The sequence below is a fragment of the Dama dama genome, chromosome X (assembly GCF_033118175.1).
Source record: "Dama dama isolate Ldn47 chromosome X, ASM3311817v1, whole genome shotgun sequence".
Lineage (NCBI taxonomy): Eukaryota > Metazoa > Chordata > Mammalia > Artiodactyla > Cervidae > Dama > Dama dama.
This window is the reverse complement of record NC_083714.1, coordinates 88,750,652-88,773,309: the sequence shown is the minus strand read 5'-3', so window position 1 is coordinate 88,773,309 and position 22,658 is coordinate 88,750,652. Positions and strand designations below refer to the sequence as shown.

General features: G+C 36.3%; 1 protein-coding gene across 6 annotated transcripts in view; it reads right to left on the bottom strand.

Moving 5' to 3' along the window:
- PHKA1 (phosphorylase kinase regulatory subunit alpha 1) overlaps positions 1–22,658 on the bottom strand; it is a 171,405-nt gene that overhangs the window by 20,440 nt on the left and 128,307 nt on the right. For 3 of the 6 annotated variants that reach the window (XM_061136102.1, XM_061136106.1, XM_061136105.1), the window contains 7 exons: positions 17,363–17,519; positions 16,826–16,905; positions 15,338–15,416; positions 15,068–15,197; positions 12,405–12,506; positions 11,368–11,483; positions 11,192–11,239 (listed from right to left, as the gene is read on the bottom strand). In XM_061136102.1, the coding sequence (XP_060992085.1) occupies positions 11,192–11,239; positions 11,368–11,483; positions 12,405–12,506; positions 15,068–15,197; positions 15,338–15,416; positions 16,826–16,905; positions 17,363–17,519 (712 nt within the window). The remainder of the gene's footprint in view (positions 1–11,191; positions 11,240–11,367; positions 11,484–12,404; positions 12,507–15,067; positions 15,198–15,337; positions 15,417–16,825; positions 16,906–17,362; positions 17,520–22,658) is intronic. The other 3 variants (XM_061136104.1, XM_061136107.1, XM_061136103.1) reach the window with 2 other exon arrangements.

Below are 22,658 nucleotides of genomic sequence, written 5' to 3'. Positions count from 1 at the left end.
AGGACACTACATATGATCAAGGGATCAATTCAAGAAGAAAATATAACAATTATAAATATATATGCACCCAATAAGAGCACCCAAGGCAAAGGCTAACAAGTATGATAGGGGAAATTGACAGTAACACAATAACAGTGGGGAATTTTTTTATCCCATTCACTCCTATGGTTAGATCAACCAAACAGAAAACTAGCAAGGAAACATAGGCTTTAAATGATACAATGGACCATTTAGATCTAATTGGTACATATACAGAGAGAGAGAGCACTTCACCCCCCCCCCCCCAAAAAAATGGATTTCACCTTTTTCTCAATTGCAAATGGAACATTCTCCAGGATAGATCACATCTTGGGCCACAAATATGGTCTTGACAAATTTTAAAAAACTGAAATTATTTCAAGCATCTTTTCTGATCACAATGTGGTAAGATTAGATATTAACTACAGGAAAGAAACTATAAACACACACACACATATGGAGGATAAACAACATGCTTCTGAATAACCAACAGATCATGGAAGAAATCAAAAGGGAAATCAAAATATGTATAAAACAAATGAAAATGAAAACACAACAATCCCAAACCTACGGGATTCAGTAAAAGCAGTGCTAAGAGGGAGGTTCATGGCAATACAAGCTTACCTCAAGAAACAAGTGAAACATCAAATAAACAACTTAAGTTTACACCTAAAGCAAATAGGAAAAAAAAAAAACAGAAAAACCGCAAAGTTAGTAGAAGGAAAAAAAATCATAGAAATCAGAGCAGAAATGAATGAAAAAGAAATGAAGGGGACTACAGCAAAGATCAACAAAACTAAAAGCTGGTTCTTTGAGAAGATAAATAAAATAGACAAACCATTAGCCTGACTCATCAAGAAAAAAAGGGAGAAGAATCAAATGAATAAAATTAGAAATGGAAATGGAGAAATTACAACAGACAACACAGAAGTACAAAATATTATAAGAGACTACTTTGAGCAGCTATATGCCAATGAAATGGATGACTTGGAAGAAACAGAGGAATTCTTAGAAAAGTATAACCTTCCAAAACTGAACCTGGAAGAAATAGAAATTTTAACAGAATCATCACAAGCATGGAAATTGAAACTGTAATCAAAAATCTTCCAAGAAACAAAAGCCCAGGACAAGCTGGCTTCACAGGTGAATTCTACCAAAAATTTAGAGAAGAGCTAACACCTATCCTACTCAAACTCTTCCAGAAAATTGCAGAGGAAGTTAGACTCCCAAACTCATTCTATGAGGCCACCATCACCCTAATACCAAAACCAGATAAAGATGCCACCAAAAAAGAAAACCACAGGCCAATATCACTGATGAACATAGATGCAAAAATCCTCAATAAAATTCTAGCAAATAGAATCCAACAACATATTAAAAAGAACATACATCATGACCAAGTGGGCTTTATCCCAGGGATGCAAGGATTCTTCAATATTTGCAAATCAGTCAATGTGATACACCACATTAACAAATTGAAAGATAAAAACCATATGATTATCTCAATAGATACAGAGAAAACCTTTGACAAAATTGAACACCCATTTATGATAAAAACTCTCCAGAAAGCAGGCATAGAAGGAACATACCTCAACATAATAAAAGCCATATATGATAAACCCACAGGAAACATCCTCAATGGTGAAAAATTGAAAGCATTTCCTCTAAAATCAGGAACAAGACAAGGGTGCCTACTCTCACCACTACTATTCAATGTAGTTTTAGAAGTCCTAGCCACAGCAATCACAGAAGAAAAAGAAATAAAAGGAATCCAGATTGGAAAAGAAGAATCAAAACTCTCACTGTTTGCAGATGACATCATGGCATCTGGGCCCATCACTTTATGACAAATAGATGGGGAAAGAATGGAAACAGTGACTGACTTTATTTTCTTAGGCTCCAAAATCACTGCAGATGGTGACTGCAGCCATGAAATTAAAGATACTTGCTCCTTGGATGAAAAGCTATGACAAACCTAGACAGAGTATTAAAATGTAGAGACATTACTTTGCTGACAAAGGTACATACAGTACATTGGTTTTTCCAGTAGTCATGTATGGATGTGAGAGACCACAAAGAAAGTTGAGTGCTGAAGAATTGATGCTTTTGAACTGTGATGTTGAAGAAGACTCTTGAGAGTCCCTTGCTCTGCAAGGAGATCAAACCAGTCAATCCTAAATGAAATCAACCCTGAATATTCATTGGAAGGACTGATGCTGAAGCTGAATCTCCAATTCTTTGGCCACATCATAGGAAGGCTGACTCATAGAAAAGACCCTGATGCTGGGAAGATTGAAGGCAGGAGAAGCAGGGGACAACAAAGGATGAGATGGTTGGATGGCATCACCAACTCAAAGGATATTAGTTTGATCAAGTTCTGGGAGATGGTGAAGGTCAGGGAAGCCTGGCATGCTGCAGTACATGCGGTCTATGACCCACCTCCCAGAATATTGGAAATAAAAGCAAAAATAAACAAATAGGACCTAATTAAACTTAAAAGCTTTTGCACAACAAAGGAAACTATATAAGCAAAGTGAAAAGACAGCCTTCAGAATGGGAGAAAATAACAGCAAATGAAGAAACAGACAAAGGATTAATCTCAAAAATATACAAGCAACTCCTGCAGCTCAATTCCAGAAAAATAAATGACCCAATCAAAAAATGGGCCAAAGAACTAAACAGACATTTCTCCAAAGAAGACATACAGATGGCTAACAAACACATGAAAAGATGCTCAACATCACTCATTATCAGAGAAATGCAAACCAAAACCTCAATGAGGTACCACTACACGCTAGTCAGAATGGCTGCTATCCAAAAGTCTACAAACAATAAATACTGGAGAGGGTGTGGAGAAAAGGGAACCCTCTTAACACTGTTGGTGGGAATGCAAACTAGTACAGCCACTATGGAGAACAGTGTGGAGATTCCTTAAAAACTGGAAATAGAACTGCCATATGACCCAGCAATCCCACTCCTGGGCATACACAGAGGAAACCAGATCTGAAAGAGACATGTGTACCCCAGTGTTCATCACAGCACTGTTTATAATAGCCAGGACATGGAAGCAACCTAGATGTCTATCAGCAGACGAATGGATAAGAAAGCTGTGGTACTTACACACAATGGAATATTACTCAGCCATTAAAAAAGAATACATTTGAATCAGTTCTAATGAGATGGATGAAACTGGAGCCCATTATACAGAGTGAAGTAAGCCAGAAAGATAAACACCAATACAGTATACTAACGCACATATATGCAATTTAAAAAGATGGTAACGATAACCCTATATGCAGGACAGAAAAAGTGACACAGATGTACAGAACAGACTTTTGGACTCTGTGGGAGAAGGCGAGGGTGGGATGATCTGAAAGAATAGCATTGAAACATGTATATTATCAAGTGTGAAACAGATCGCCAGCTCAGGTTGGATGCATGAGACAAGTGTTCAGGGCTGGTGCACTGGGAAGACCCAGAGGGATGGGATGGGGAGGGAGGTGGGAGGGGGGAACAGGATAGGGAACACATGTAAATCCATGGCTGATTCATGTCAATGTATGGCAAAAACCACTACAATATTGTAAAGTAATTAGCCTCCAACTAATAAAAATAAATGAAAAAGAAAAAAGAAAAAAAAAAGAATCAGAGATGACTGAGTGACTGAACAATAATAGCAACATCAAAGCAGTAGAATAAAACATAAAACCCACATCATTGTAATAGATACAGAAAAGCATTTAATAAATTCTAACACTCCTGTGACTGTGTGGATCACAACAAACTATGGAAAATTCTTAAAGAGATAGGAGTACCAGACCACCTTACCTGTCTTCTGATAAACCTGTAGGTGGTTTAAGAAGCAATAGCTAGAACCAGACACAGAACGACTGACTGGTTCAAAATTGAAAAAGGAGTGTGACAAGACTGTATGTTGTCACCATGTTTATTTAGCTTATATGCAGAGTGCATCATGTGAAGTGAAGGCATGGATGAATCACAAGCTGGAATCAAGATTGCTGCTAAAAATACCAACAACCTCAGATTTGCAGCTATCAGTCTAATGGCAGTAAGTGAAGAGGAACTAAAAGAGCCTCTTGATGGGGGTGAAACAGGAGAGTGAAAAAGCTGTCTTGAAACTCAACATTAAAAAAAAACTAAGATCATGGCATCTGGTCCCATCTCTTCATGTCAAATAGAAGGGGAAAAAGTGGAAGCAGTGACAGATTTTATTTTCTTGGGCTCCAAAATCATTGTGGATGGTGACTGTAGCCATGAAATTAAAAGATGCTTGTTTCTTGGAAGGAAAGCTATGACAAACCTAGACAGTGTATTAAAAGGCAGAGACATCACTTTGACCACAAAGGTCCATATATCCAAAGCTATGGTTTTTCCTGTAGTCATGTATGAATGTGAGAATTAGACCCATAAAGAAGGCTGAGTGCCAAGGAATTGATGCTTTTGAATTGTGATGCTGGAGAAGACTCTTTAGAGTTCCTTGGCCTACAAGAAGATCAAACCAGTCAATTCTAAAGAAAATCAACTCTGAATACTCATTGGAAGGACTGTTGCTTATGCCGAAGTTCCAATACTTTGGCCACCTGATGCAAAGAGCTGACTCATTGAAAAAGACCCTGATGCTGGGAAAGATTGAAGGCGGGAGGAGAAGTTGACGACTAAGGATGAGATGGTTAGATGACATCACCAACACAATACAGATGAATTTTAGCAAACTCCAGGTGATAGTGGAGACCAGAGGAGCCTGGCATTCTACAGTTATGGGGTTGCAAGGAGTCGGGCATGACTTAGTGATTGAAAAACAACCCTCCCCTTCATGATAAAAACATTCAACAAACTGGAAACAAACGGGTTCTTCCTAAATCTCATAAAGGGCATCTACAAAAAACCCACTGCTGACATTATAATGAATGGTTGATAACTGAATGTTTTCCCTCCTAAGATCAGAAGAAGATAAAGATGTTTAATCTTGCTACTTCTATTCAACATCATACTGGAGGCTCTAGCCAGAGCTATTGAGCAAGAAAGAAAATAGAAGTCATTGAGAGTGCAAAGTCATTTGCAGATGACATGGTCTTGTATATAGGGAATTCACTAAAAATCAATTAAATCTAATAAATGATTTCATTAAGTCTGCTTGATATAAGATCAATACACAAAAATCAATTGCATTTCTAAATAAATTTAACAAAAGAACTGTAAAATCTACACTCTGAAAACTATAAAAGATGTTGAAAGAAATTATAGACCTAAATAAATAGAAATCCTATTTTAATGGATCAGAAGGCACAATACTGTTAAAAGACCTAATACTGTTAAAATTTCAATTCTCTCAAAACTGATCTACAGGCTGAACACAATCTTTATCAAAATCCTACAGAGTTCTTTGCAAAAATTGATAAGCCTATCCTAACATTCATGTGGAAATTCAAGAGACCCATGATAGCTAACACAATCTTAAAAAAGAAGATCAAAGTTAGAGAACTCACAATTCCTAATTTCAAAATTTATTGCAAAGCTATAATTATAAAAAATGTGTTGGGAGACACTGCTTTGGGAAAGCAAGTGTTCTCGTTACTTGCTGCAAATTCTTCCTTCTCTGGAAAAAAAAAAAGACTGTAATACATGCATAGGTTAGGTATGTATATTAGTGAAGTAGAATTGGGAGTTCAGAAATAAACCATTACACTTTTGCCAATTTTTAACCAGGGTGTCAAGAAAAGCAAATGTAGGAAAGATAGTCTTTTCAAAAATAGTGCTGAAACAACTGGATAGTCACATTCAAAAGAGAGAAGTTGAACCCCCTACTTCACTCCATACACAAAAAATAAGTCCAAATGGGTTACTATGCAGAAAAGAGTTAACACAGCAGGCCAGAAGTGCTATTCTTGGAAGGCCTGATTACAAGATTGACCTTTGGTTGGTATTTGGAAAGCTGGATTTTCGGAGGGTTCCCATCATTCTCAGAATTCAGTAACAGTGGCTTATTGTGCCTAAACTGTTTGTGAAAACACTAGGGCTTATATTGAACACTTACTTTCTCTCTCGGAGTCTAGAGTTTTGGTTCATGCCAGACAGAGGCTGTGTATGTGACCAGCCTTCAACAAGAAGCCCTGGGTGCTGAGTCTTAAGTGAGCTTCCCTGGTTGGCAATATTTCATACATGTTGCCACAACTCATTGAACTGGGAATTTGCATCCTGCCTGTGTGACTCCACTGAGAGAGTACTGTGGAAACTGGTGCCTATTTCCCCTGAACTTTGTCTAATGCACCTTTTCCTTTTGCTGATATTGCTTTGTATCCTTTTGCTGTAATCACAACTTTTAGTATGACTATATACATAGTCATGTGAGTCCTTTTAGTGAATCACTGAATCGGGTGGGGGGTGGTCTTTTGGGCGCCCATAAACATAATCATAGACCTAACTGTAAAAGCTAAAACTATAAAACTATTTAAAAAATAGGAATAAATCTTTGTGACATTGGGCTAGGCAAAGCCTTATTAGATAGGAAACTAAAAGTAAAATTAGATAAGCTGGGCTTAACCAAAACTAAAAACTTCAAATGACACTATCAAGAAAGTAAATCCAGTGGTTGATATTCTTCAGAGGAAAAAAAATGTGAAAAGACAATCCATAGAATGGGAGAAACCATTTGCCAATCACATATCTAAAAAGGGGTTTGTATCCAGAATACATAAAGAACCTTTAGGGACCTATATCCAGGTGGTGCTAGTGGTAAAGAAACCGCCTGTCAATGCAGGAGACATAAGAGATGTGGGTTCAATCCCTGGGTTGGGAAGGTCTGCTGGAGGAGGAAATGGCAACCCACTCCAGTATTCTTGCCTGGAGAATCCCATTGGACAGAGGAGCCTGGCAGGCTACAGTCCATAGGATTGCAAAGAGTTGGAAACAACTGTAGTGACTTAGTACACCCACATATCTAGAATATAAAAAGAATCCTTACAACTCAACAATAAAAAGACAACCCAATTAACAAATGGGCAAAGGATCTGAATGGACATTTCTCCAAAAGAAGGTAGACAGTCAATCGGCACATGATTAATGATAATTAATAATTATGATGATTAATATCAGCCATTAGGGAAACGTGAAATCAAAACTACAGTGAGATACCACTTCATACCCACTAAAATGGTTAGAATCAAAAAGATGGTCAACAGTAAGGAAAAGACCCTGATGCTGGGAAAGAATGGAGGCAGGAAGAAAAGGGGATGACAGAGGATGAGACAGTTGGATGGCATCACTGACTCAATGGACATGAGTTTGAGCAAGTTCTGGGCCTTGGTGATGGGTAGGGAAGCCTGGCGTGCTGCTGTCCACAGGGTTGCAAACAGTTGGATACAACTGAGTGGCTGAACAACAACCAAGGATTGGTAAGGATATGAAGAAACTGGAACCTTCAGACATTGCTGGTGGGAATGTAAAATGGTACAGTCTCCTTTGGAAAACAATGTGGCAATTCCTCATAATGCTAAACACAGTTACCAAATGACCCAGCACTTCCTCTTCTAGATGTATATCCAAGAGAAAAAAAAAACATATGCCCAAATAAAAACTTGTACATGAAGGTTCGTAGCAGCATTATTCATTAACAGTAAAAAAGCAGAAATAACCTAGATGTTTGTCACCTGGTGAATGGATAACCAAAATGTGCCACATATCAATACAGTAAAGTATTGTTTAGCAATATAAAGGAATGAAATATTGATACATGCTACAACATAATAAACTTTGAAAAACTTATATAAGTAAAGGATAAAATACATTGGGGAAAGTGGCTCTTTGCCAGCTTAGATTCAGAAATACATATAAAATGAAAAGAATATAATGTAAATATTTCCTGAAAACAGAGCTTCTTACATATTATTTTGGGTCAAATACCCATATCACCATTGCTATGTAAAAGAGAAAAGCATCCTAAGGCATTTCAATTGGCACAGTGATGTACCAAGAAGATGAACTCCATTTGATTTATCTTCAGTGTCCTCATCTCTACCATCAAGATCCTAGGCTGTTAAGTGGAGTCAAACAATAAAGGTTATTCAGACTAGTTTCCAAAACCAAATATCAATAGTTCTGAGATTTTAGATTAATTTCTCCTCTATGCCTCTGTCTTCCTTTATTAATGTGGATGTGACAAAGTTGGCCAAGTCATACTATACTAATTCAGTTCAGTTCAGTTTAGTTCAGTTGCTCAGCTGTGTCCGACTCTCTACAACCCCATGGACTGCAGCATGCCAGGCTTCCCTGTCCATTGCCAACTCCCAGAGTTTACTCAAACTCATGTCCATTGAGTCTGTGATGCCATCCAACCAACTCATCCTCTGTCATCCCCTTCTCCTCCTGCCTTCAATCTTTCCTAGTATCAGGGTCTTTTCAAATGAGTCAGTTCTTCGCATCAGGTGGCCAAAGTATTGGAGTTTCGGCTTCAGCATCAGTCCTTCCAATGAATGAATATTCAGGACTGATTTCCTTTAGGATGGACTATACTAATTGAGGTCAAGAGAAATACTAATATTGTTTCCAATAGTTTCCCATTTTTATTTGGTTGCTATCTGGCCTTAATCTCTTCAGTCTAAGAATTGAAATCATAGGCCATTAAAGATCATTGATTTAAGCCAAGGAAACTAAATCAGAGGTCAGTTTTCCTAAACTGTAAGCTTCACGAGGGCAAGGACTACATCTGTTTTGTGCTTCTCTGTTGGCTCAGGTGGTAAAGAATCTGCCTGCAATGAAAGAGAGCTGGGTTCAATCCCTGGGTCAGGAAGATCTCCTGGAGAAGGGAATGGCAACTCACTCCAGTATTCTTGCCTGGAGAATTTCATGGAGAGAGGAGCCTGGAAGGCTACAGGCCATGGGGCCACAAAGGGTCAGACATGACTGAGCAACTAACACTTTCAACATTAATGTTTCCAGTACCTGGCACAAAATTGGTACTCAGTTAATACTTACAAATAAATTAACAATCAGAAGAATAAGTAACCCGGTGGTTTTCAAACTTAAAAGTGCATCTGAATCACCCAGAAAACTGATTAAAACACAGACTGCCAGGCCTCACCCCAGCCTTTCTGATTTAGTAGGCCTAGGATAGGAACCAATATTTTACATCTCTAACAAGTTCCCAGTGGATACCAATGTTTTCTGGTATAGTGCCTGGCACATAGCGGGCACACAATTTTAACTATATTAGTTGCAAGAATAAGTGACTAAACAGATTTTAACAAGTACTTATTAAATTGAATTTTGTTTTCTGAAATGGAAAAGAGGTTGGAGTTGAACCCTCTCCCCTGCCTTTTTGGAAAAGAAATGGAAAGATTTCACCCTACATGAAGTTGATTTATAAATATAAGTACATGAAGTCAATTTATAAGTATACATATATGAAGTTGATTTATAAGTAAAAATTTAACTTTTTGACTCATTTTGCTTTTCTTTTCAGTCAATCTGTATATGTTATGCTTTATATAACAGCATATTCAAAGCATTTATGAATGGTGTATAATACAAGTATCAGCAATCACAAGAAAAGATGGTGACATCAAATCCTTACCCAGGGGATGGCCACCACTGGGCTATGAAAAAAGTTGAGAAAATAAATTTTTTAAAGGGAAAAAGCAAGGTAACCATTATGTGTTTTTAAGTTTTTAGTAGAGTAAAATTACAGACTATTCAAGTAACCAACCAGCATTCTATCATTAAAAAAGTGGATGAAATAGCCTAACTCAGGAAGTCATGGTAAAGGGTTAAATAAATAAAACTACCTTTAAATGTATTTTTTCCATAATCAGAAAAGAGGACATTGTTGAGCAGAGACAAAGGCTTAGAACAGTACAAAATACCAGATAGGTAGGTGAGAGTGGAAATCAGTACTTAGAAATAAGGTAATGAAAATTCAAAGCTCTCAGTCTTCTAAATTACAGTCCTAACGATTTTGGTTTTCTTGAAGTCCTATAGGTAGTGAATGCATAAAAATGAATTAAATGATATAGTTTTGTGGGTAGGTGAAGTCCTTAATATCATATTAATCTAGCTGGGAACATGAACTTCGAGTTCTAAATATATAATGAACTTGTAAGTAATACTGTGTGACTATAAACAACTATGAAGTATTTAGCCAATCACTCTCAACCAAAACAAGGACTGTTTACCAAGAACATCAGTTTAACTCAGTATGAAATGTAGTTCTTTAACCTTTCAGATAGGAAAATGTTCAGATTATCCAAATTGTCTAGAAAAAAACCCTGTAAACACTTTTCTGTCATAAGACCCTTTCTTATTCCATTCTGTTCTTCCACTTGCATAATATAAACATGAAAGGGTATCTGATAAGTATACCTAAATTAAGTTTACTTCAAATTAAACTTCAAGCATTCGGTCTTTATTTTCCTAAATAGCTTCTGACTCCTAAAGCAAGCAAGCAAACAAACAAACAAACATATAAACAAGCAAAATTTCCACTTTGCCTCTCCTTTTTGGATGTGCTCCAGTATCATAAGCTAGTGTAAGTCTATTTTGAAGGCAGGAGGGGGTAGTTTTAAGCTTTTCTTTAAAAGACTTTGAAATCACATGATTTTCTAAAGTTTTAAAAGAAACTATGGAAGTTTGTGTTATTTTTTTGTATAACACAATAACTCATCTATTCTCATCTCCAAGGAAAAAAATGAGTAAGAGGCTACAGTCTGATATTTGGTGACTCTCACCAACACCCAGATTGATTTATATGTTTTTTCCTCTATGTGTCCACAATGTGTTTCATATAGCTCTATCATGACAATGACAAAAATCTAATTTCTGGACAATAACTGAAAATAGATTTTTAAAAAGCCCTCACCTAGTCTGGTTCTTAAAAGTAAGAAATCTAAGTCTAAAATTACATGTTAATTAATTAATTAATTCAAAAATTACATTTAACCTTAACAGGAGGAATTCAAGGTTTTAATTTCTTGCTATCAGACACAAATTACTTTCATCTTAAAATCAGCAAAAGAGTTTGGTCCTGAAAAATGAAAGCTTGATTGCTAGAAAGGAGAATCAAACAAGCTACTGTGTAGCTTATCTTATTTTAAAAAAGTCATGAGCTCATGCATGTTGTGTAGAGCTAAAGGCAGGTTAATTTATGTTAAAGGATCCCTACTTGTTTCACCTGACTTTCAGTTGAGATAGACAGTCTACGAAAGTCCACCTGAAAAATAAATGGCTCAAATTAAACTTAGGATACGAACGAAAATACATGATCTTACAAAGTCTGATTCCAAAATAATGTTCTTAAACATGAAAATATCCCAATTCATTTCCTAAGTAGTATCTTACCTGCTTTATCTCACTTTTTAACTGCATGATCCCAGTTCGTTCTGTTTTGGTTGCTCCAACAGCACCAACCTCACGGATTGAAATAGCAGGGCTGATATTTGAATCAGTGGGGCGAACTATATAGCATGACAGATTAAAGAGAAAGAGGGAGGATAATCAGGTTCAAACTTTTTCTCCACCACTTTTATTTTTTTTTTCTCCACCACTTTTAAAAGACTCAGATGTATGACCTCCTTTTATGTTAATAATAATGAAAAATTCAACAGCTATAACATTTCTATTCAAAGTGTGGTCCACAGACCTGCAGCATCACCATCACCTAGAAGCTTGCTAGAATTTTAGGCCCAACTGTAGACCTATTGAATCAAAGTCTGCAGTTTAGCAAGATAACCCAAGATACTGTTCATTCTTATGAACAGTAAGGCTTGAGGAATACTGCTTTATAACTTTCTCTTACCACTCTAAGGTATCCATCCATCTGATATTATATATTTATTTATTCTAACTTTGAAAGTTAAGCATGGGAGATGACTCTTCTCATTTGCTCTGATGTTTTAGGTACTTGATATCAAATACCACTGCCAAACCACCAAGTGCAGGTATAAAGTTTATTTGTGATAGACCCCAAATGTATTTGAATTTATAGGTGAAAGGATACATCTGATGTATTATAGCAGCTACACACACATACACATCACCATAAATGCTACTTAATTATTGTCAATTGGGATACAAGAAAGTTTTAGATGATATAGATTGCTATTTGTGCTAAAGTAGAGACTTAAGATAATGTAAAGGAATATATAAGACAGTCCAAAACAAAATATGATAGTAATCTACTTAATTTAAGGGGGAAAAAAGACACACAGTGGTTTCCAAATCTTGTTCCCAAAGAGAGCTTTGGTTTAAACTGTTCCATATATAGGGGTTCTATTTATTTGGAGGAAAAGTTTCTCTGATAAAAGAATAGCATTTTAAAATCAATGAAACATTTAAAATAAGCACTGTGAAATAGAAATGCAGTTATTCAACCTTACCACTTCGTTCCACTCCAAACTCCTTGCCACTGAGTATGTGATGCAGGAGGTTCTTCATGGCTGAAGGACTGAGATTCATCAGGCCATCTGTGGCTTCCTCAGCTAGTCAGCAGAAATGTTAGGACAGAGGTATGTCTAATTGGCTTGCCATTCCCACCCCACTTTTTCTGTTTCTTTTCTTGCTTAGAATTCCTGAGTCACTTGATTGGAAGAACAGAATTATGAAATACATTTCCAGCACCATATTGCCTAGGCATGCATACTGCAATAGATTCTTAATAATTTAAGGACAGATTATCAAGTTTATGGATTAGCCAGGTTCTTGACTTCTTCAGTCCTCTTCCACATCAGTAGGGTATACTCAGTAGAATCTTTATTTGAAAGTGGGAAGAATGAAAGATAAGAAAAATCAAACTGGAAACCAGTTGGAGAAAGTAATGGATGTGTATATGAAGATAGGCTATAATAATCAAAACTTCTCAGTCTGGAAATATGTGGATTTAAAAAGAGAATAGATATGAATCCTTGAAATTATGAAGAATATTGAGAAGATAACTTGAACTTGTTCATCAACATCAGACACCTATTATAAGTTTACTACATCTAGGTCATGATTTTAAGCAATGTTAGTACAAACAGGTATGACATAGTGCTTGCCTTGAGAGGCTGACCAACTAGCAATGTGCGGGAAAGACCAGACATGTGAACAAGATAAACAACGATAAAACATGACATGGCTATACTAAGTGTCATATGAAAGGTACAGACAACAAATGCTTTGGAAATCAGAGGAGGCATCAGTCTCCAAGGATGAAAACTGTTAAAATGGGAAGCACTGTTGAAGTAGGAGGCAGAGGTCAGACTATTGAGGGTCTTGGATATCAGACTCAGGGACCTTGACTTTATCCTAGAAGAAATGAATAGCCATGGCTTGGGGAATCCACAAGAAAAAAATTTGTAATGGGCAATTAAGAAAAAGTGAAGAATGTTTGGGGATTTTATCCCTTCTTGAGGTTTATTATTGAATAATCAGACTCATAAAACATCCCTTAATATATATGTGCATGTGTGTGTATGAGACTGACTCTTTGCGACCCTATGGACTGTAGCCTGCCAGGTTCCTCTGTCCATGGGATTTTCTGGCAAGAATATTGGAGTAGGTTGCCATGCCCTCCCTCAGGGGATCTTCCTGACCCAGGGTTCAAATCCATGTCTCTTATATCTCCTGCATTGGCAGGCAGGTTCTTTACCACTAGCGCCACCTGGAAAAGCCCAGTGTAATCTATAATAATAGATTACATTGTAATCTATAATAATTACAATGTAATCTATAATAATGTGATGAACTGGAAATCATTTACAATAAGGCAGACTTGGACTTAAATTTCACTATTTACTAGTTATGCAACTTTGGGCAAGTAATTAACCTGGGTTTCATTTTTTTAAAAAAACTGATCATTAGTTTTATATAAATTTTATACAATTTTAAAGGTTACTTTCCATTTATAGTTATTACAAAATTATAGGCTATGTTCCCATGTTGCACAATACATCCTTGAGCCTATCTTACATCCAATAGCTTGTTGAGTTCCAATTTCTTTTTCAGTAAAAGTGAGATTAAAAATACCTTCACCATTGGGTTGTTGTAAGGATTAAATGAGATAATGTATAAAAGTACTGTCTGGCATATGGTAGGTACAGAATAATCATTACCTTTATTTCTCTAAAGGATTATTTAAATATACATTATATCATGTGATTTAGGTTGGATTCAAACCAATAAATTTAGCTACTTGCTAACAGTGCAATTAAAAGCCTTTGGGGGACATTTAATTGAAACAATGGTTAACATTGAGTTTTGCAACTATGATTTTATTTTTGTATGCAATCCCTCTCTCTATTATTTTGTCATTCTTGTTGAAATCAAACAAATATGAAAGTCATGCCATGGGGTCCCCCCATAATTCTGTGCTACAGCTTCCAAAGGCCCCATTTACTTTTCTAACTAAAACTACCACCTTGCCAAATATACCTTTAGCTAATATAAAAAAGTTTTGTCAGATAAATATTAGCAGAAATATTGCCTTCCTTTAATTTGATCCTGATGGTAACCAGACAGAATACTGATACTATAATCAAACTGATGTGGTGACTCAATCTGACAGCCAGAGGTGGCATGCCTGAATCAGAATCAAACCCAGTCTGTCATACTTAGTTTGATGCATGCAGAAGACCCAGGTTCAGTCGCTGGGTTGGGAAGATCCCCTGGAGAAGGAAATGTCAACCTACTCCAATATTCTTGCCTGGAGAATTCCATGGACAGAGGAGCCTGGTGAGCTACAGTCCATGGGGTTGCCAAGAGTTGGACATGACTGAGCAGCTAAGACTTTCACTTTTCACATGTCCTGAATCATTCTAGGAGTTAGTAGGAAGGTAATTTGGAGTACAGAGCCACCAAAAGATGGAATTTTGAAATTGAAAACTGATATATAAATTTGTTATAGCAATCCCTTGACTTGCATAGAGACAAACATGGGAACAATACTGCTATATGCAGCATCTGAGCTACTGATAGAAATTTTTTAGCTTCCTTTCTCTCCTGATTCAAAACTTAATAGACCTGTAATAAAAGTGAATTCTGCCTCAGTTACTTAATTGAATACCTGAGCATCGAAGGGAGTGGGCCAGTTCTGTTGCCATAACTTGTATGATCAGACCAATTCGAAGTCGAAACATTTCAGCAAAAAGGCCAGGCTGAGTTCGCATATACATGGCTAGATATACCATTATTTCCTGTGCATGGAATGAATACAGACAAAAGTTATACCATAGATCTCACAAGGCCTCTTTTGTGGTCTTCAGAAATTGCCAGATCAACTGAAAACAAACTTTTAAATATCAGTCATCAGATTAGGCTTTATAATTCTGCTCACCTGTGTAAGAATTGAAATGCTCATATCCCCTTCACTGGCTTCATCTATCAGTTGAGTGAGTACTTCATAAGGCAGAGGTCTAAGGAAGAAGACAGTGAAGAATGACAAAATTCTGCAACTACTTAAACCTAAATATATTGAGAAAATGAAAAAGCTCCTCCTAAGTCCAAGTCAGCGTCTCAACATCTCATCATTACTGGTATCATTCTGTTTCTTTCAGTCTTCAAAATTTACTGCCTCCCCAAAGCACTCTGGCCTGTACGAACTCAGGAGAGCTCTGCTCTCTTCTCTCTAAGCCTGGATTGCCTTTCTCCCTCAAAATTGTACTTAAAACTCACCCCATGATGTCCATCCAGACCAGTTTTTCATGGTTAATTCTTAACATTTGATAAGTAAGTATTATGGCTGGAAAGTAACAAACTACATTTAAGCTGTGCCTTTTGGAAGTCATTTTATTGCTTTACAATCATACTTTATAGTCTTATACTGATTTTTATAGATTTGTCAGTTTATATATATATATGCACACATACTCCCTCCCACACTTCTGACTCTCCTGTTGATACTAAGCACTCTGGGGGCATGGGGGATGTCATCTTCTTTTGGATTACCCACAGTAGTCACAAAATTGATCTAATTTGTAGTAAAAGGTTCTGTTTGGCAGGAGTAAGGTGTTATGGACTGAATTGTGTTCCAAGTTCCTATGTTGAAATCCTAACTCCTAGGATGTCAGAGTGTAACCTTGTTTGGAGATGGGGTCTATAAAGTGACTCTATAAAGAGGTAAGCTAAAGTGAGGTCATTGGGTGGGCCCTAATCTACTATGATGGGTGTCATAAGTGAGAAATTTGGACAGAGAGAAGAAATATGAAGAGACATAAGGAAAAAATAGCCATCTATAAGCATAGGAGAGAGGTCTGGAATGAAGTCCACAGAATAGCTCATTTTGTGTGTGTGTGGGGGGGGGTAATTCCAGTTGCCTTGTTTGTTGGTTTTTTGAAGGAAATGTTTGGTAAAGTCAATAAGTAAAAACAAACAAACAAAAAACCTCCAAAAGAGCAAAATACATTTGAGTACTACTCCCTGTGAGTTTTCTCTTTCATTTACTCATGTCCTACCACTGCTTCCTTGTGGCTCAGACGGTAAAGAATCTGCTTGCAATGTGGGAGACCTGGGTTCAATCCCTGGGTCGGGAAGATCCCCTGGAGAAGGAAATGGCAATCCACTCCAGTATTCTTGCCTGGAGAATCCCATGGACAGAGGAGTCTGGCGGGCTCCAGTCCATGGAGTCGCAAAGAGTTGGACACAACTAAGCACAGCACAGAAATATCACTACAAACATTCTCACATCGAGGGTCTCACATAGAAGGTCACACACATAGGACATTATCATCCATTTATAGATTAGGACAACAGAATTGTGGCCAGTCCTCACAGCTCCTTAAAATTTCAGAGAAGCTTGATCAAACCCAAACAAAACCATACTAACGCAGAGATGGTCTTCTCTCGAGGTTCTGGAGGGAGTCCCACTGTCAAATGTTTCTGATGGGAGAGAAGGTCTGTGCAGGCCTACAAATAAACAGCGTAACAGTATTATCCTTCACAGAATACCTCAGATTTCCATGAAAATTCCTCTTTACAGTCTAGAAACCTTTGCTCCCCCCTTAATTTAATGACACATCAGTCTTTTCCTTAGGAAATGCCATGAAGATCAGAAAAGAGAGATTTCTATGAACGTATTTTTATTTCCTAAGAGGTAGGATCTTTTAGTCTAGTGTAAATTCCTTCTTAAGATCTATGATTTTTATAGTTTTTAACATCTCTATAAGTCTACAGTTTATATGCTTCAGTATTAAATATTTGATACTCATAAAAAAAAGGTTAACTGATATCAGAAATTTTATGTGGGAAAAACAACAGTTCTAATGATTAGATGCTGTGGTGATTTCCTTAAAAAACTTCAGAAACATATTTTTTAAAAAGCACCTCCATTTAGATTTGATATAAATTTAAGAATTCATAGTACCTCATCGAGTGCTTCCACCTTCTTCCTTAAGATTCCAGAGATGTATCTGATCAGGCCCCAGTGACGAATTTCTCCAACTTTGCCATATAGCTCAGTAAGCAGCTCTCTGACTGTCGTGCTCCCTTCATCATACAATCCAGTGTCCCAGTCAGGTCCTCTGAAATGTTAAAGGCAGGCCTACATTAATTATAAATAAAGCTACAGGCAACAATCTTTCATTTGTGTTATATTGAGTGTGCCTGTTTTTGATAGGTCTTTCTCATTAGGAAATGAATGTTATTTACTGTGAATTCTTATAAAACTATTTTAATAGTCAGTACTGAAAGCCAAATATCTAGATAAGAATAAGTCTTAGTTTCAGTTGTGTTTTGACAAAATGCATTCTTTTACCCTCTCAATGGGCTTCAAAGTAGCTGAAATTAAAGTCAAAGATTTAATTTAACTACTGTAAGTTCAGAAAGTATGGTGCACTTAGGGAAGTAATGAAGAAAAAAATTTTGCTTATTTTTAAAAGATATACATCATATACACTATTGCTGTAAAAATTTATATAATGCAAGCCAACTGTAAAATACCATAAAAGATATATAGAATGGTATAAAATTGGGAATTTAATATATGATAAAAGCTAGATTATTTATTAAATAATGTTAAGACAAGTAGCCACTTGGGAACAAGTTGAATCCATGCCTTGCACTGTACACCAAAATTCCAAATGTATCAAATTTAAATATTAAACTACTAAATGAGATAGGGGAGAACTACTTTATTATTTTAGAAGCAAAAGGACTTTTAAACTGTGTACTTTATACCAGAAGCCATAAAAGAAAGGCTGATACATTTATATATCACACATAAATATATATTTATATAAATACAGAAAATTCATTGCAAAAACCACTATAAGAAAAGTCATAGAACAAATTACAAACTGAGAAAAAAATATTTCCAATTCATAGGCCAATTTCTATAATATATAAAGAATTCCACTAAAAAACTACTAGGACTTATCAATGAATTCAGTAAAGTTGCAGGATACAAAATTAATATACATAAATCTACTGCATTTCTAAAAACTGACAATAAAGTATCAGAAAGAGAAATTAAGATCAATCTCATTTAAAATCATATCAAAAGAATAAAATAAAAAAATAAATCTAAGTAAGGAGATAAAAGACCTGTACTTGGAAAACTATGACACTGATGAAAGAAATTGAAAGTGACAGAAACAAATGAAAATACATACTGTGTTCATGGATTGGAAGAATTAATATTGCTAATGTCACCATACTACCCAAGGCAATCTATAGATTCAATGCAATCCTTATTAAAATACCAATGGCATTTTTCACAGAACTAGAACAAATAATCCTAAAATTTGTATGGAAATACTAAAGACACTGAATGGCCAAAATAATTTTAAAAAGAAAAAGCTGGGGGAATCATGCTCCCTGTCTTTGGACTATACTATAAAGCTATACTCTTCAAAGAAGTATGGTACTGGCACAAAAGCAGACACAGAGACCAATGGAACAGAGTAGAGACCCCAGAAATAAATTCACAATTATATAATCAATAAATGTTCAATAAAGGAGATAAGAATATACGATGGGAAAATACAGTCTCTTTAACAAATGGTGCTGGGAAAACTGGACAGCTACTAATACATGCAAGAGAATCAAACTGTATTACTTTCCCATATCATATACAAAAATAAACTCAAAATGGATTAAAGACTTAAATGTAAGACATGAAACCATAAAAATTCTAGAAGAAGAAAACATAGACAGTATGCTCTTTTGACACTGGTCCTAGCAATTTTTTTTAAAAATTAATTTTTATTAGAGAATAGTTGCTTTACAATGCTGTGTTAGTTTTTGTTGTACAGCAAAGTGAATCAGCTATATGTGTGTATGTGTGTGTATATATATACATACATACATGCATACATACATATATATATATATATATATATGTATATATCTATATATATACTGTCTTTTGCATTTCCTTCCCATTTAGGTCACCACAGAGCACTGAGTAGAGTTTCCTGAGCTATACATTAGGTTTTCAATAGTTATATCTTTTATACATTGTAGTGTATATATATCAACCCCAATCTCCCACCATCCCTTCCCCTGTTGCCATCTCCTATTCAAGTGTGGATAAATAAGCAAATAAGACTACCTCAAAGTAAAAGTTTTTGCACAGAGACAGAAACTGTCAAGAAAAAGTCTGTCTACTAAATAGAAGATTACTGTAAATGATATACCCACATCTCCTGTGTCTCCTGCATTGGCAGGTGGATTCTTTACCACTGAGCCACCTAGGTAGCCCCACTTCAGTAGTATTCTTGCCTAAAATGTATAAACTAAATTTAATTATGAAGAAACATCAGATAAACCAAACTTTAGGGACATTCTGCAAAATAAATGGTCTGTATCATTTAAAAATGTTAACAACAGCCATATCATCTTTTCTTTCTTCTCTGCTTCCACCATCACATCAGCTCCTCTCTTATAAGGACCCTTATGATTATATCAGGCCCATCTTGATCAACCAGGATAATCTCCCCCAACTCAAGATTCTTTTTGAAAAAATTTATTTATTTTAACTTAAAGGATAATTGTTAGTCTTCTGACCTCTGGGACTAAGATAATAAATCTACATTGTTTTAAATTTTAAAAAAGTCAATAACATTAAAGATAAAGACTTAGGAACTGTTCCACATTAAAGGAGACAAGGAACACATGAGAACTAAATGAAATTCATCATTTAGATTTTCTTTTGCTATAAAGACATTATTGGGACAACCAACAAATCTCAGATATTTGTTGGACAACCAACAGAGCAGTACATTAGATAGTGGTATTATCTTAACATTAATTTTCTGATTTTGGCAATTGTACTATGCTTATATAAGTGAATCCCTGCTGCTGCTGCTAAGTTGCTTCAGTCGTGTCCGACTCTGTGCAACCCCATAGACAGCAGTCCACCATGCTCTACCGTCCCTGGGATTCTCCAGGCAAGAACACTGGAGTGGGTTGCCATTTCCTTCTCCAATGCATGCAAGTGAAAAGGGAAAGTGAAGTCGCTCAGTCGTGTCTGACTCTTAGTGAGCCCATGGATTGCAGCCTACCAGGCTCCTCTGTCCATGGGATTTTCCAGGCAAGAGTACTGGAGTGGGGTGCCACTGCCTTCTCCGAGTGAATCCCTAGTCTTTAGGAAATACTGAAGTATTACTATTTGGGGGTAGAGAGGGGTTGTGTTTGCACTTATTATCAATGGTTCAGAAAAAATATGTGTGTGGTGATGACAATGAGATGATGATGAAGAAGATAGGGAAGGATGGAGGGAGGGAGAGAGAAAGAAAGAGAGAGATAAATATTAAAGCTCAGTGTGAACATCTGAGGGATCTGAGTGATGGATATCCAGAAATTCTTTTTTGTATTATCTTTACAAGTTTTCTCTCTAAGTTTGTAATGGTCAGAATGAAAATAAATAATATGAAAATAAGTGTTGTGATATCTCACAGTCAGGGAAGATCCTTTTTATTCCTAGAAATCAGAGAGTTTCATGGAGGTGACAGATAATTCAGGCCTTGATATATGGCTAGAATTCCAACAAGGAGAGATGGGATGTGGTAAAGAAGAGTGGGCCAGACAGAGGAAAAAACATGAACCAAGGTCTGAAAGTAGTCATGTACAGGCTTTGGATATGATAAGCAATGGACTGTTTTGGTGGGAGCATTCACACTCTGATGGTGGAGCAATGGTAGATAAAGGTTGAAAGTTATAGTATAGAGGACATAGGTTTGATCACTGATTCCCAACTATAGTTGTGGTCATGTAGGGAGAGGCAGGGGGTGAGAAAGACTTGAAGATGATGACACAATTTCATGTCTGGGTGACTGAAACAATGATAATACCATGAAAAGCCAGGCAGCAGTATGTTTCTGGTAAAGACAGTGAATTTGACTTTAGACATGTTGAGTAAGAAGATATATAAAGATAAATTCCAAGTAGATCAAGAACTTAAATTTTTAAAAATTCTTAAAGGCATTTAAAATATTTCTAAATTCTGGGAGGGAAGAAGATTCTCCCCATGTATGACAAGAAATCCAGAAACCAAAAAAGAAAATACTGTTGTAGCTTTGACTATATAAAATTAAATTTTTGCACAGAGAAAGGCATATGAACAAAGTTAAAAAGCAAATTATTTGGACAAAATATCTGCAACAAATATAGTGAAGAAAATAGTAATATATGCTATCAATAAGAAAAATATAAATAACCCAATAGAAAGCAAAGTTTATGAACAGACAATTCACAGAAGGAATACTAGACAATAGCCATAGGAGACTCCACCTCCCAGTTTCTACTCAAATTCACAAAGGGATATTGGGCAGAATTCCAAGTGTATTAAAAGCCACATAGTACATCATATACAATCTACTCAAAAGGTTTGATATTACCTAGTTTTAGGGAGATTACAAGTTTCAATCAGATGTTATGGTAAAGTTAGTATATACCAGATTAGATGAAGAAAATTCATGTGTAGGCAGCAGAAAAGTTGACAGTCAACCATGGATCATCTGACCTGATAGGAAAGCAGGAGTTTTTCAAGTCTTTGCTTGCCCATCCCAACTACCCTGCTGAATCATCAGTTTTCACTCAAGCTACAGTCATTCTGTCCTTACCCCTTATCTCTTTTCACCTTCTCTATCTTTTCATTACTCTGCATTTAGTATTGTGCCTGGCACATAAGTACTCAGCTGATACTTTGTGAACAGAGTGCCTTACCTTAAAGGAAAAAAGAAAGGAACAAAGGTATCAAAGTAATAATTCTCATGTGTTGTTTTGGTAGTAGCATATAACAAGCTTTAACAGTTGGTACATGGATAGCGTGTATGAAAGGGGTAGTCCCTCACAGCATCAGACTGTTAGCAGGCTTATGTAAATCATAAGTTCTACCATCCACAACAGGAGGAGGGCAAGGAAACTCCCAGAGAAGAGAGGAGGAGGGGTTACATGTCTAGGTATATACCTTTAGTAGCACCATGAGGAGTCTCTAGGTTAGAAAGCTCTGAATGCAGCAGTGGTTTGGGATACTCATGGCCCAGGGTTTATCTCTTGTTATCAGATGCAGGAGGAATTTTGAGGAGGATGCAAAGCAGATAGGCCCTAAATGGCTTAAAATATGTTTGGGCTATTTTTAATAAAATTGGGTATGTAAAAATTCAACTTTGGTGCTGATGGGCTTTTCAGCTTCCTTGTTTATTCATTAAACACTCTAA